Here is a 13,381-nt window from a genome sequence, read left to right as displayed (position 1 = left end):
CATTGTGCAGTTTTAGATTCGTCTTGCCCCACGTTCAGTATCGTTGAACTCTGGCGTGCGCAGTAATCACCTTTCAGAAACGTAATTGAACAGGGAGCTAAACTGAAATGTTGGTTACCCTGTCAACCCAAGCCTTATATTCGCTCAACGTGTATCTGAGAATCGTGGAGCTTATTTTAGAGGGGCTTGGTGGCGAAGCCTTTTCGTTATACGGGTAATGGGACTGTGTCGTCATGTGAGATTGATGACTGCCTTGTATGTAATCCTGCCTATAAGACCTTGTGGTGTGACGTCACTAAAGGACCTAGTTTGTTTTGTTGTGTTCGTGCGTGTTTTCTATCGTCTTTTGGGATAAAACCATCACCGACCTCTGATCACAACATAAAAACAGCACCTGTTTTAATTTCTAGCAAGTCCCAAGCCCGGGCAGGTTGCCATTCAGATTAAATGCTAGTTTTGTGGTTTCCTTTTTCAAGAAACGAACCTGAATTAAAAGCCACATTTAGAGAGTGCGAGATTGGGGATTCTTTTTCTTTTATTTTATTCTAACTATTGCAAACTTCGACAAAGCATTTTGTATTTAATTAATATTAAATAATTTCTAGCCAGCTTCGTTTCTATGCGAACAAACGCAGTAAATAGCAGAGTTGTATCTCATCAGTCTTTTGTATTCATTGATTCTTGTGACAGAATCTTTTCCAGTCAAACAATACTCGCCATAAGAATAAAATCCGAGCATAGGAATATTCGAAAAGCCATGTTTGAAAGCAGTTTGTGAGCTAGAATAGAAAGCCTGTCCTTTATGAACAAATCTTGAGGTGAAAAGAAGCGAGAATTTGGGTGAAAATCCTTCTACCCTCGCTTCTTCAACGAGTTGGTGAGCTGGGCTATAAAAGTCAGCGTTGTTTCCGTTGTTTAAAAGTCCAGCGCATGCGCGGAATCGGTGGCCAGAAATAAACACAGCGACAACTCTCGCTCTCTTTACCAGTCCATCGATGAACAAACGGTCATGTCCAACACCAGCAAATACAACTACTTGGTCGCCGTATGTCTCGCGGATTCCTGAAACAGCAAACATGTTATGTAACATGGGGATATAGCTACTATAAAGGACACGCTATGAACCGAAGGAGTATAGAATAAAATTCAGTCAAGAAGGTGGAGTGCGCTGGGAGAAGGAAGGAGAGTCACCTCAAAAGTATTATTTAATAGCAGCCTGATGGCCCTATGGTTAATCAAATTAATTTGATTAAGCGGGGTAACATCATTCTGGATGGTTAAAATTCCACCCTCCCTTCCCACTCGTTAACTACAGAGTCAAAGGGGCTCCGAGATGTCCTGATCTGGACCCGTTTGTTCGAAAGCCGATTAATGCTTATTCACGATTAAAAGTTAACCGAGGTTTTCATCTCGGTCGTTGAAAAAGCTTCTAAAAGCCAACCTTAAGCTAAAGTTAATGAAAAGTTAAAGCTGTAAGGCAAAGATCTTAAAAAATCTTTATGGATTAGTAATGAAACTGGAATCAAACTTCCCACTAAGCCTGGGTTAACTTAATCGTGCTTTAAACGACTGGGCCCGGTTGTTCGAAAGGCGATTTACGCTAATCCCCGATTAAAAATTCACCGAGGTTTGTATCTCGCTCGTTAAAAACGTTTTTAAAAGCTGATTTTTAGCTTAAGGTAAAGAAAAGTCCAAGTCAAAGCTGAAGGGCAAAAATCTTTTGGAAAAATATTTATTGATTAGTAATTAAACTTGAATCAAACTTCACGTTAAACCAGGATTAGCTTAATCGGGCTTTGAACAACTGGGCCCTGGGCTCTAAACTGCAAAGTTGCAAGAATGTGGTTTGAGAAACCAGACGGCACTGATGAAGCGGTATGACAGATGCAACTGTTTGGCAGGGCATGCCAAATCATCGCAATCTTAAAAAAAAAAAAAAAAAAACCGGCGTGTCTTGCCAAGTTTTCCGCCAAAAAAAAAAATAGCTATTTCCATAGTCGGGCAAAGCGCAGTGAGACTACGGAGATCTGGAACGAATCACAGGGCACCCAGTCATATGTAGCGCGCTTTCTCAATACTGACAACAAAGGAGTAAGTCTGGTGATGGTTATCATAAACTAACGTGCAACTCTACACCGTCAGTTGCTCTAACTTAATTTCTTTGATAATTTAAAAGTTAGGAAAGAAAGCGTATTACCTGCAGCGATGAAGGGTATAAAATCTCTGCTGGCTGAAAGAGCAATCAATATCACTAATTTTACCGGTGTGGTGGCTGGTAAGTCAAACATTTCACACCAGCTGCTTGCTGGCGGAGGTCTTGGTGTACGGAGATAAACATGATGGTATTCCACGCCCGGCATATAAGGTGCACACATGAAAGCATGTCCAGACTTGAGATGCAGCATTTGATCTGGTGTAAACTCGTCGATGGGTTGTTGAAAGACTATGCGTTCAGTGGTGCAACCTAGCGTCGCGCATCCCGGCGGTAACTTGGAAAATAAGTTGAATACAGATCGCACCATTTGTCGCTCCTCCGTTCTGCGCCTCCGAGGCTCTCTTCTCGTGAACCAGATTTCTCGATGGCTTAACTGAATCACCAATCGCGGCTCTGTGTGCATGTTTTCGATGACATAGTCGATTTCGTTTCCTGTGATCAGCTTGTCAGCAAGGTAATGTACGGTCCAGGTTGTGCGCGAAGTAAGAATTCGCAGAGAAATGGTTCTCCACATGGTGTTCACTCTTGCTGTTGTGCGCAGTTCCCTAGCGGGAAGATATTGTAGAATCATGTCTACTATCTCTGGAACGTAAGGCACAAATGGTTGCGAATGATCGTGAGTTCTCGACATTTTCGTCGTCTTCTTGCGTTTGAATGTGTCTGTGACGCTTTTCTTTGTGAGGTCAGATTCGATCGATTTGCGCGCGGAAGTTTTTGTCTCGCGCAATCTTTGATGGTCATTTAGTCACCTTGTAAGAGTTCGATCTTGAAATTGCTCATTTTGAATGCAAGCAACAGCAACCGAAATGAAACGAAGAAGGGGGTCTTCATTCCATTCAAACCGTTAGCGTTTTTGCCTTAATTAGCGTTCTGCCGGCGGTAAATCACTCAATTATGCAAATCATCCTTTGTTGCTACTGACGCTACTGGTGCCTACCAAGAAGTGGAAAAAGCATGCGCAGAAATGACAGAACGTGGTATAGTTGTTATCGTAGGTAAGCACAAAGCACAATACGAAAGGAAAATACAGTCCTTAGGAAAAGTTAAGAAATAATGTCTTTTCAGCATAAACTTTTTAAAAGGGTTTTTACGAATTTCTAATAAAGTGGTGAGCCGCCAGAAACTAGTTAAGCAGATTTGTACAATTGTTGTGAGTTAAAGTTTACATGGGCGAGGCGGCGCCTTGTGAGCCACAGTTTTAACGAATTCGTGTCTGTAACATAAACTATATCACAATTTATTTCATTTCCTAATTTCATTTTCTCATAAATCAGCATTTTACAGAGCTGCGCTAATGTAAATCGAAGTAACAATAACCAGTTTCTAACGACATTAGAAGCTTGTCAAAGAAAATTACCATTAGTTCCCTGTGACGTAGGCACATTTTCGATGCATTTTTTAATCAGTGCCAACAGTTTTTTAACTTTGCCTGTCCTAAAAAAACATGAGCAATGAACAAGAAAACCTAGAAGGTCTAGATCCTGTGGAATTGAAGTTTAAATCCAGACCACTCACAGCCGGTGGCGGAATAGAAAATGGAATTCGTTTCTATACAACCGCCATGAACGCGCTTGACCGAATCGAAGGTTTGCTGGGCGAAATTGAACAAACGAAAACATTGGTTCATCAGATGATCGGCGAATTCAGTTTAGCCGGGTGTGGGGTAAGGGCGCCACGACTGACAGCCGCTGAGGGACGACATACCTGTAGGATTCCGAAGAAACCGCTGCCTGAAAAGAAAGAAGTGAAAGAAAGGGATTATAGCACCCCCAGGTAAACCGCACTGTCTTTAGTGCAAAATGCGTAGACGCTAGAATAGAGATTATTGCCAGGAACTAGAATATTCATTCGCTCGCTCTTGTTTTGCACCATCTATCAGTTTATTTTGTCCAAAATCAAAAACAAAAAAATAATAAAACCTTCAGGTATGCTCTTCCTTACAGAATTGACAAAATTCAAAGGCGTTCGAAGAAGAAATGTAACAAAACCCTGCTAGAGATCTGCGAAGAATGGAAGAAGAAGTAAGTACTTTACTACTTTTTTGCTTAAAGTTTTTTAACGAACAAACTTTAAAAAAGCTAACGGTAACAAGGACAACTCGAAGCACTAGACAAAATAAATCGATGTGTTGATCGACTGCTTCCTGAGGCATAAGCGAGTTGATTTGAACACCCTTCAGGTGGAAGAAGATCCATCAACACGCATGAAATCATAATAAGAACGCTTACTTAGTCTGCAACGAGGTGACTACTGGTTCCCTTTTCAATGTTTCTTACTATATTTTTATTAACCATTCAAATGTTCTGTGTATCAGATTTTATTGTTTTAGACCCGTTTCACGGTTTTTAGTGATATGTCATTATCATAAAGCAACTAGGATTATCCGACATCCCCCCCCCCCCCCCCCCGCTCCACCTCCCCAGTAAGATGGAATGGGTTATCCCTACTGATTATATTCCGTAACGCCTTCCTGGTCCCCATTGAGGACGAAAATTCTTGCCCAAGGGCACAGTGCGACAGCAGAGAACACAAAGTTCTTCTCAGTTAAAGTGTTTTTGTAACCGTTTAGTTCCAGTATAAAATACTGTTGTTCAATACTATTAGGTTTCGAGCTTTATCCGAGGCCTTATGAAACCGGTCACATGATTCTAACTTTAATACCTAATCGTATGACCAGCCCGCCTCCAGAAGAGGAGTGACGTGCTGTACGCATGCGCCTTGTTCAGTTCTCAGTTAGCACCATAACTCAACCGCACATTGTGCATTTTTTAGGTTAAACCTTGCCTTATTGCTCATTGTTATATGAAGTATGAAAGGGTTGGTTTGGGGTAGTTTTTCTCCGTTAAACGTCAATACATTGATTGGTTGTTTGCACTATTTTGCTATTAATACTTATATTGTCCATCTCGTTTCAGGAACCCGGGAATTTTGGACAACAAGTAGCTACATTCAATCGAGTCCGCTAAGCATCCTTCTGTTGAAGCATTTCTTTTATTTGTTTTTTCGTAAAGTAATAAAGCGAACATTTATTTTCTTCACAAACGTGATGAACGCAGTACCTCGAACCGAAAGAGCTATTGGTTATGCAATATAAGACTACGGAGGTTGTTTATGAAGTTACTATGATGCAATCTTGCAAAATATATTCATCTTACACTTGACGACATCAAGGTTTTGTTGTTGTTGTTGTCAATGTTATTTTATAGCGAAGCTTCTTCCTTGTACGAACAAAAATTTTATCTAAATAAAATCATCATGGACAGAATGGTTGTTTGATAGTTTTGACAGCATATGCCCTTGGTACTTACTTATGAACCTTGGGCCCCGAAAAAGGGCGTCCTGCCACCCATTTACCGGTGGGGATCAAGGGACTGAATTGTTCGTGCAAAGAGTGCATGGGATCTAAGAAAAATTATCATATCGGGACGAGATGTAATTTATTAGAGAAATAGGCTCCTTAGTAATTATTGACATTCCTACTACATTTCAAGAATGCCTTCTGAAGGTCGGCGTTGAAGAGCAGCAGCATCCACCTGAACACATTGGCCAGGAAGGGAAATTAAACATTATGGCAGAACACAAGAGTTGTTAACTAGTAATAATATTTACAAATTTCAAAACTAAGCCTGTACGTGTCTGGAGAAGCAGGCAGTCGAAACAAGGAAATGAGGCAGGCAGAATTGAGGTAAGGTAAAGTTGAAGGTAAAGTTGCATTTGATCTTAAGTGGCCCACACGGCCGGAGCTTAACCTGGTTTCTGTAGCATGAAGCAACTAGGAGTATTACTACTCTCCCCCGAATGGGATGCTAGTACATCACAGGGTACCCAGCATGAAGTAACTGGGAGCCAGTTGACTACTCCCTACTGGATGGAATGCTAGTCCATCTCAGGGTTACCCCCAGCAGTACGCCGCCTGTACCCCTTTATACACGTGAGTGAAGAGAGGAGCAAAGTTTCTTGTTTAAGGAAACAACACAGCAATTGAAAACACCAACTAATGCCAACCTTAAATTTACTTTATTCATGTTAATTCAGGTGTAACGTCATGCGTTTTTCAAATTGACAAGTTTTGTTTCATGCCTCTGTGGCCAATACCATTTCTTTTATAACTTTTCTTTTCTCTTACAGCAAGTCACACGCATACTGAGGGTTTACACAATAGCGCTATTTGCACTGGTTGTCATAGTAACACAACTCCATTTCAGGAATGACTTCTGTCCATCACGATAGGCTTATATATAAACTTCTCTGCACTTTTTTTCTCTTTTCTGTCAAAAAAGAACTGTTCATTAAGAAACATTCATACACTTTAGTTGTGTCTTTCTGCTTTATGTTACACATGTAAACATCGTCTTAGTGGCAATGTTAAAACGCTCGTGGAACGTTTCGCCAATCAGGCGAACTCTAGGTCGGTTTGAATTCTAACCTATTTATCGTGCTTTTCATCGGTTAAGTTAAGGACCTTCTATAGCCTGGTTACTTTTTTTTAATCAGGGATTTTTGCAGACTAAGGAGTCATTTTATGGAGTGTACATCGGTCTGTAAACATAGAATGTTTACCGTTTCTCGCAGAACTATTTTCAGTAGTTGGTCAGTATTTTCCTTGTTGATAATACACCAGTCACAACATGTCTGGAGGTAAAAAGCGGTGGTTCCTTTTGAAGCGTTGATCTAATATTATCCAACACTTGTCACAGAACATTTCAAGTGTTTTTTTTTTAAAAGTAAGAACTTTAAAATAATAGTTGATCTTGAAGAATTCAACATAACCACGTCATGGCCAGCTGCACTTCGTGGTACAGTACAGCGTTTATTGAAGCTAAGGTCAATATTGGTTCAAGGTCTTTCAATGGCCGGATTATAATATGCGGACATCGTCTGAATTTAGACAGCAGCTATCAGTAATTCTTTAAGAAATGCGAAATGCTCTAAAATAAAGACTTAGAGAATATCACGTTTGATTGACATTGGTTGTAAATACTGACGTCAACAAATATTTAGTAGGGACGTTTATATTGAAATTTTGTCGGAAAACCACACGCACAAGACGTGGATACGGAACGATACTGAAAATAACGCTTTTATTTAGAGGTATTCGAGCTGAACATTACCTTCCGACTCATTACTTCACGGATTTGTTCAAAGTTAACACGACATGAGCTAAAACTTAATAATACCTATCACTCATACGTTGAAACCGATGGAAGATAACGGGATAATACCACAAGTTTGTTGGATGACTAAAGGTAAGTCAGTCAGTTAAGGAGTTAAGTAATTAGTACTCGGGAAGTTAAAATTCAGTGAATGGGAAACGGATAAGCTAACCAGTCTCTGCATAAAACTCAACGTTGTCCAGTCTTCTTTTACTATCACAGGAACTGAAATTAGCTTCTACAGCTATGCCCTTAATCCGTAAAAATTCAGTCCTCAGCTCTTCGCTTGATTATCCAGTCACAAAAAGTGAGATATAAGAAAGCACAGTTGGGTTCAGTAAACGTTGTAAAGATAGCGGGGATATATAAAAAAACCAAACAAACAAACATTTAACAAAACGGGAATATTAGGATTTACGCGTTAATATTTGTTATCTGACTGGTTTGTTATTTAAACGTTCAAGAAAGACGTAATTTACTCAATATACAAACATAACTTTGTATTTTAGTAACCGCTTATACTATGAAACGCAGTCTTGATAGCTGATGCACTCCACACTAAACGAAGAAAACACGCGTAAACTGTCTCAGGAATAAACAACCTGGCTATGTCGGCATTCCGTAATATATGGTATTAGGAATCTTATTTACTTAGGAGTCTGGAATAATATTTGTTTAAACAAGTAAACCCTCGCTGGCTGCTTATCACAAATGACCTTCCTTTTAATCCTTTGCGTAGGCGTCAGCATGATCACATTTTTTTTCTTTGCATGTCATTTCTGATCGAGGCTCATTGAACGATGAACATCTAGGATGTATAAGCCTCTTATGAATATACTTCAAGGAGTTTCACTAATCTTAGGACGCAAATCAATCGCACAACTCAATTGCAGATGTTTTCTCTCCTCTTTGCTTTAATTTGTCAACAATATAAAGAGTCTTGGATCCCATTTTCGGTACAATGCCACCTCTTTGAATCACGGCGCAGTTGGCTGGTACAGGGACCTTAAATTCTCAGTTGAATTTTCTCCATGTCTGATTGGATGGGCGAATTATCACCTCCCAGGAGAGAGATCGAGTGAATACATAGGTGCACATATATTTTTTACTTCATCTTCGTACTCCAGCAATTATGTATGATCCTTGTAGTATAAATAGAAATTGGACGACACACACCAGGCAATTCCATGTTAGGTGGCTAACCTATCTGAGAAAGAGGCTATTAATAAATAAATAAATAAATAAATAAATAAATAAATAAATAAACAAATAAACAATAATTATGAAAGGTAAATTTACTGGGAAGCATCTCGCATCTCCCCGGTTTGCCCAGAACGTCACGCATGCGCGGATTACCAGTGGAGCCTTTGCCAGCAACAAATAACTGCTTTGAGTACATACCAAGCCGATGGATAGTGTTTTTCGGGCCCTCTGACTGGCTCCTCAAACTCTATTTCACATCCACTTCGATGGACAATTGTTAAACAGTAATTATCAGTAACCTTGGATGACAATTGTGTTTTAAAAGCATAAACATGTCCAATACTTCAAAAGGACGTTTAAGCTGAAGTGTTTTAAATGTGGCCGCATCTATAGAAATATTTTTGTTTTAGAAGGTAGAAGCTAACTTTTGATAAAAAGAGAGAAATATCAGTTCAGTGGCGGAAAATTCGAGCTCCATAAGCCAGAGGTGTTTTAGTCAACGAAGATACCAAATGTTTGATTGATAAAAAGACGTTAAGGCGGTATGTCGATTTATTCAAATAATAGGCTAGTTTTAAGATGATCAACTATAACGGTTTTAGCACAATTTATTAGTATTGTGTTATTCTTTCTGAGCAGTCGTCAAAGTTTTGTAAACATGTAAACATCTGACAACTGTCTGGCCTCTGACTTGACCTCTTTCTCCGCGCAGTTACAGTGCAATGATAAGATTACAGTGCAACCATCAACACATACATACGTGCCAGAGCGAGCGCAAAGCTCCGGAATGAAGCCAACGTTTTCAGTGTTCCTCGTTGTGGGCCCAGCTATCTTCCTCCTTTCACGACAGACTTGGTCTTTCTACGTAGGACCTGGTAAGTATGGAAACTGTTAAAATCTAGCTTTTACATTTGTTGATATACGTGTTTTCTTTACTGTACTGATACATAATTTATGTAAGGATAATACCATGAAACCTGTCGTAACGTTATAACTAAATTTTAAAATGTTTTCTGCTTGAAAAATTTACTAAAGTCTTGCCACGGAAAACAGTTGAAATCCGTTAATGCGATTACTACAAAGCGGTTGTAAAATCTTTTCAGGTCTAAGAATGTCTTGCCTTTGATCTAATCAATGGACAGTTTCCTGAATCAGACTTGACGTTTCAATTTAAAAGTAAAGCTGCTTTATTTTAAAGGCACAATACACCAGTGAAACAGATACTTTGCCATAACCGTATCCACTACTCTCTGGAGTGGATCATAAAATGGCTATCTCATGAAATCCACAATGATTCAAGCAGTTTAAACAAAACAAAACATTCCACTGTCTTAGAAGGCATCCTTACCAGACGTTTAAGTTTTAAACAGTTGTCTCTTAGAATGGAAACCTGTGATTCCCTCACAAACGTCTTCTTCAGCACAACACTCGGAGATATGATTTTTTGCGACTTGGCTGGGTAATAAACTGTGATAAAATTGCCTGATAGCTGTCACGGTAATATGGCAGCGATTTGTTATTACAACTGATCAATCGGTGTTAATCTTTCACCCCCAGCCACAGACATGGGCTACTCATGTATTTCCTGCGTGACTGCCAATAGCTTTTTTTTTTGAAATTTCAAGACCTTTCCATGTAATCAGCCACCATTGGCCAGTTTTTAGCGGCTTAAACATTGAATCTGTGGAATCTTCAGGTTAATGTTTCTAACCATAGCCGTTTTTTAGTAAGCAGAACGAACTCAACAATGTTTCCGCCAAAACTTGTGGCAACGGAAGAAGTACTCCAAACAAATCATGTTCTACTCGGTAAACACTCGAATGAATGAAAAGTTTGGAATACTATATTGCGCTGTTTCCTTCATTTCTTTTCATTTTGTTTTTCGTTTGATTTTTTTCGAAACGAAGTCGAAGTAAGTAAATGGATTTTTTTTTCAACTTTTTAAATCAATCACCTTTGTTTGCCCCGTTTACTTTAAATTATAACAAGATTTATTAAAGATAGATTTAACAATAGACGAGAGTTCTCATTAAACCTTTGTGGGTTTTTTATGGAGAGGCCTTTGATAATCAATATTATTAATTCGTAAAGAAAATAATAATAAAATTAAATAAATAATAATAAAATTATTTGGGCTATGAGGAGCTATGGGCTACTGCACAGGTAGATACCACATCTATAACAGTTAAAAGTAGACATCAGTTTGTATAGTCATGTAATAGCTTCATAGGATAGAATCATTCAGTTTTTCGGTTATTTTAACTCAGTTCACAGCCAAGGTTCACAGCAAATATTGTGGACTCAGTCTTTCTTTTATAAGCTGAACAGGCTGACATTTTGGCTAAAATGCTTAGAACGTATCCAAACCATGCCCGGCCAGGCCGATATTTAACAAAAATTTGTTTTGGACGGCGACAGCTAGTTTGGTCTGAGTAAGCGATATGTATATGTCGGTTTAATTGTCATGAGCCCAAACACATAACGCACATAGGGACTGTGATTGGCTTGCAACCTTTCCAGAAAACAATAGAACAAACAACAGACGTATACTAAATGAGGTAAACTCAGTTACTGTGTAAAGCGTTTTAAAATATGTTCTTAACTTACACAATAAATAATGCGACCTAACCTGACCTTAAAAGAAATATAGAACAGAGTGCATACTACAGTCTGGAAAAACAATTGGGCCAAAAAGAGTGTGATAAATATTATTGGTCATGCATTCATGCATGTTGAACATAGCAAGGCAATGTTGAAATGCAAGGTACATTGATGAGATTTTTATTAATTCCCTTACTTGAACATGAACGGTTTCCTATTCGCATAAGACGTTCCTTATGAAAGTTTTTAATTCTCAGCACAGAAAATCAATCAACTAATAATCAACTAATCAATCAACTAATAATAATAACTATATACTGAAACTTGTCCAACTTGCCATTCAGTTTTCCCAGTCACCGTAAGTAAACCCGTCCGGTTACTGATAGACAAAATAGGAGATCAGTAGTATTTTTCCTGAGGCTTACTATAATAAAAAAATGTTCTATTACCACATTAAACTGACTTAAAACAGTAGGAAAACGGAAACTCTCCTCGGTGGTCGTTAATTCAGCTCAGCTTCTCTTTATTTGCTTAATAGTTCTAATTCATTAAACCTGTGCTCTTGAAATCAAAACTTTGCCATTCAATTATTTCTGATTGAACAAATTTAATCCTCATATTTGTTTAGGGAAATACGTTATTTAGCGGGTGACCTATTTTCTATAGGTCACTTTCCGTTTTCCGTTTCCGCCAAAAACTTGGGCCTCTGGACTCCGGAATCAGTGGTTATAATTATACAATTTTACCATTGAGAATAATAACTTACAATAATACGCCCGTTGGCTAAACAAATAAATAACATTTTCCTTCAAAACACGCACGCGCTAAACCTTCCCACTCTTGGAAAAACAAAAACAAAAAACAATAAACGAACAACAAAGAAAAAAACCTAAGGGTGCTACAGGCCTAACTATGCCGTCGGATTTCTTTCGCCGTTTTCTTTTGCAAATACTCGGTTTAAGTTATATTTTTTGCGAATGCAATGATTTCGTTCTGTTCCTGAATATTTAACCTCCCTATGCCTGTAAACCCGCCTGCGACCGCGTTTCAGACAGCAACCTTGAGCAATCGTTATTTCATTCCACACTAATAATGCTGACCAAAGAACTGTAGTTCCAATACAAAGATAACTACCATGGGTTAATTCCAATAGACTACGTTTTCATGATTTTGACATTAAAATTTCATCCGTTGGTTTTTTTAGAAATGCTCTTAAGACTCACTTATTTAAGACAGTATTTTATAGGTTATCCCTATTTAATCTTCAATTTTATATATTTGTACGAGGTTTATATTATCTTAAATACATTTTTAATATCATTGGTGACAAATTATTCCTTAATTTTGGCGCGAAATTTCAGCGCTAATTTATAATTTCACATGTGAAACTACAAAATTGCTATGGTAACGTTCCTATATCTCAGTGCCAAGATGGTGTCCAGGTTCAAAGTTACGGCATTAAAAGACGCTGCAGAAAACCTAACTACGCGAAAGAGCACAATTAACTGCGTGAGGGTTTTTGGTTTGAAGAAAATGGCCTTGAGAAAAACCCTGAGACGGTTCGTCCTGAGCAGTTGGATAAAGTACTCGAGCGCAAGTTTGAGCGCAGTTTACACGGGCGGCTTTTTTAGTTCAGTCATGACGAATTATAGGCAATCATATAAGGAAGATTTGACAGTTGCCTAAACTTTGAAACATTTTCAGGGCCGTAGCCAGAAAAAGATAAGGACTGAGGCAATATCCATGGTTTAAGGGCCCATTGAAGTATCTCGTTGCTAAGCTACACGGTTGCTACCCAAGTTCATTTTCACTTCCGGTCAGCCAAAATTTTTTCGCGCGCTTTTTTCGGCGCCGGCCCGGCGTCGCCGATTCAAGTCGCCGGTACCCTTTTTTTTTACTTCGTTGCAACAAACACAAGAAAAACTTTTTGTTTACATTTTTATTGATTAATCTTCTGCTTTACGGTTACAACATGTGAGTCGTGCCTTTATTTTTTAAACTTGAGTGTTTTGCTTGAAAATGTCATCCCCGTACGGACGTAAACAGAAAGCCGCAGCGATGGCTGCATCTCGATGGGGAAATCTCGAAAAGGTGACAGTACAAGATTTCCAGTGTCAGGTTGGGAATCGAAATCTCAAAGATGCGGAGACACAAACTGAAATTAGAATTGCACTATCATCACCTGCAAACTTCAAAGAAAACTCTGTGT

General features: G+C 38.7%; 3 protein-coding genes and 1 long non-coding RNA gene across 5 annotated transcripts in view; 2 read left to right on the top strand and 2 right to left on the bottom strand.

The window, feature by feature from the left end:
• Window positions 1-524: 524 nt before the first annotated feature.
• Window positions 525-3,099, bottom strand: LOC146478794 (F-box only protein 22-like). Its single transcript, XM_085112433.1, has 2 exons — window positions 2,198-3,099; window positions 525-1,062 (listed from the first exon to the last, which is right to left on the bottom strand). Exons 1-2 carry the CDS (start codon window positions 2,844-2,846, stop codon window positions 602-604), a joined length of 1,110 nt encoding a protein of 369 aa, XP_084968559.1. The 5' UTR covers window positions 2,847-3,099; the 3' UTR covers window positions 525-601.
• A 495-nt stretch (window positions 3,100-3,594) lies between these two features.
• LOC146478793 (uncharacterized) lies at window positions 3,595-5,480 on the top strand. Its single transcript, XM_085111763.1, has 3 exons — window positions 3,595-3,988; window positions 4,159-4,236; window positions 5,131-5,480. Exons 1-3 carry the CDS (start codon window positions 3,660-3,662, stop codon window positions 5,156-5,158), a joined length of 435 nt encoding a protein of 144 aa, XP_084967889.1. The 5' UTR covers window positions 3,595-3,659; the 3' UTR covers window positions 5,159-5,480.
• Window positions 5,481-7,343: 1,863 nt separating this feature from the next.
• The window catches only part of LOC146478791 (polycystin-1-like protein 2), a 39,359-nt gene continuing 33,321 nt past the window's right edge, over window positions 7,344-13,381 (top strand). The window contains exons 1-2 of one of the 2 annotated variants that reach the window (XM_085112420.1): window positions 7,344-7,461; window positions 9,284-9,446. In XM_085112420.1, the coding sequence (XP_084968546.1) occupies window positions 9,359-9,446 (88 nt within the window). In that variant the 5' untranslated portion in view covers window positions 7,344-7,461; window positions 9,284-9,358. Of the gene's footprint in view, window positions 7,462-8,780; window positions 9,447-13,381 lie in introns of those variants that run through there. The other variant, XM_085112421.1, reaches the window with a different exon arrangement.
• On the bottom strand, window positions 7,448-10,183 carry LOC146478792 (uncharacterized). Its single transcript, XR_014865167.1, has 3 exons — window positions 9,920-10,183; window positions 9,328-9,443; window positions 7,448-8,571 (listed from the first exon to the last, which is right to left on the bottom strand). It is a non-coding gene; the product is annotated as an uncharacterized LOC146478792 (long non-coding RNA).

This window comes from Pavona decussata, unplaced genomic scaffold, assembly GCF_977016875.1.
Source record: "Pavona decussata unplaced genomic scaffold, jaPavDecu1.1 SCAFFOLD_64, whole genome shotgun sequence".
NCBI classification, from domain to species: domain Eukaryota; kingdom Metazoa; phylum Cnidaria; class Anthozoa; order Scleractinia; family Agariciidae; genus Pavona; species Pavona decussata.
Note: the sequence above shows the minus strand (reverse complement) of the source record. Positions and strands in the feature narration are given on the sequence as shown.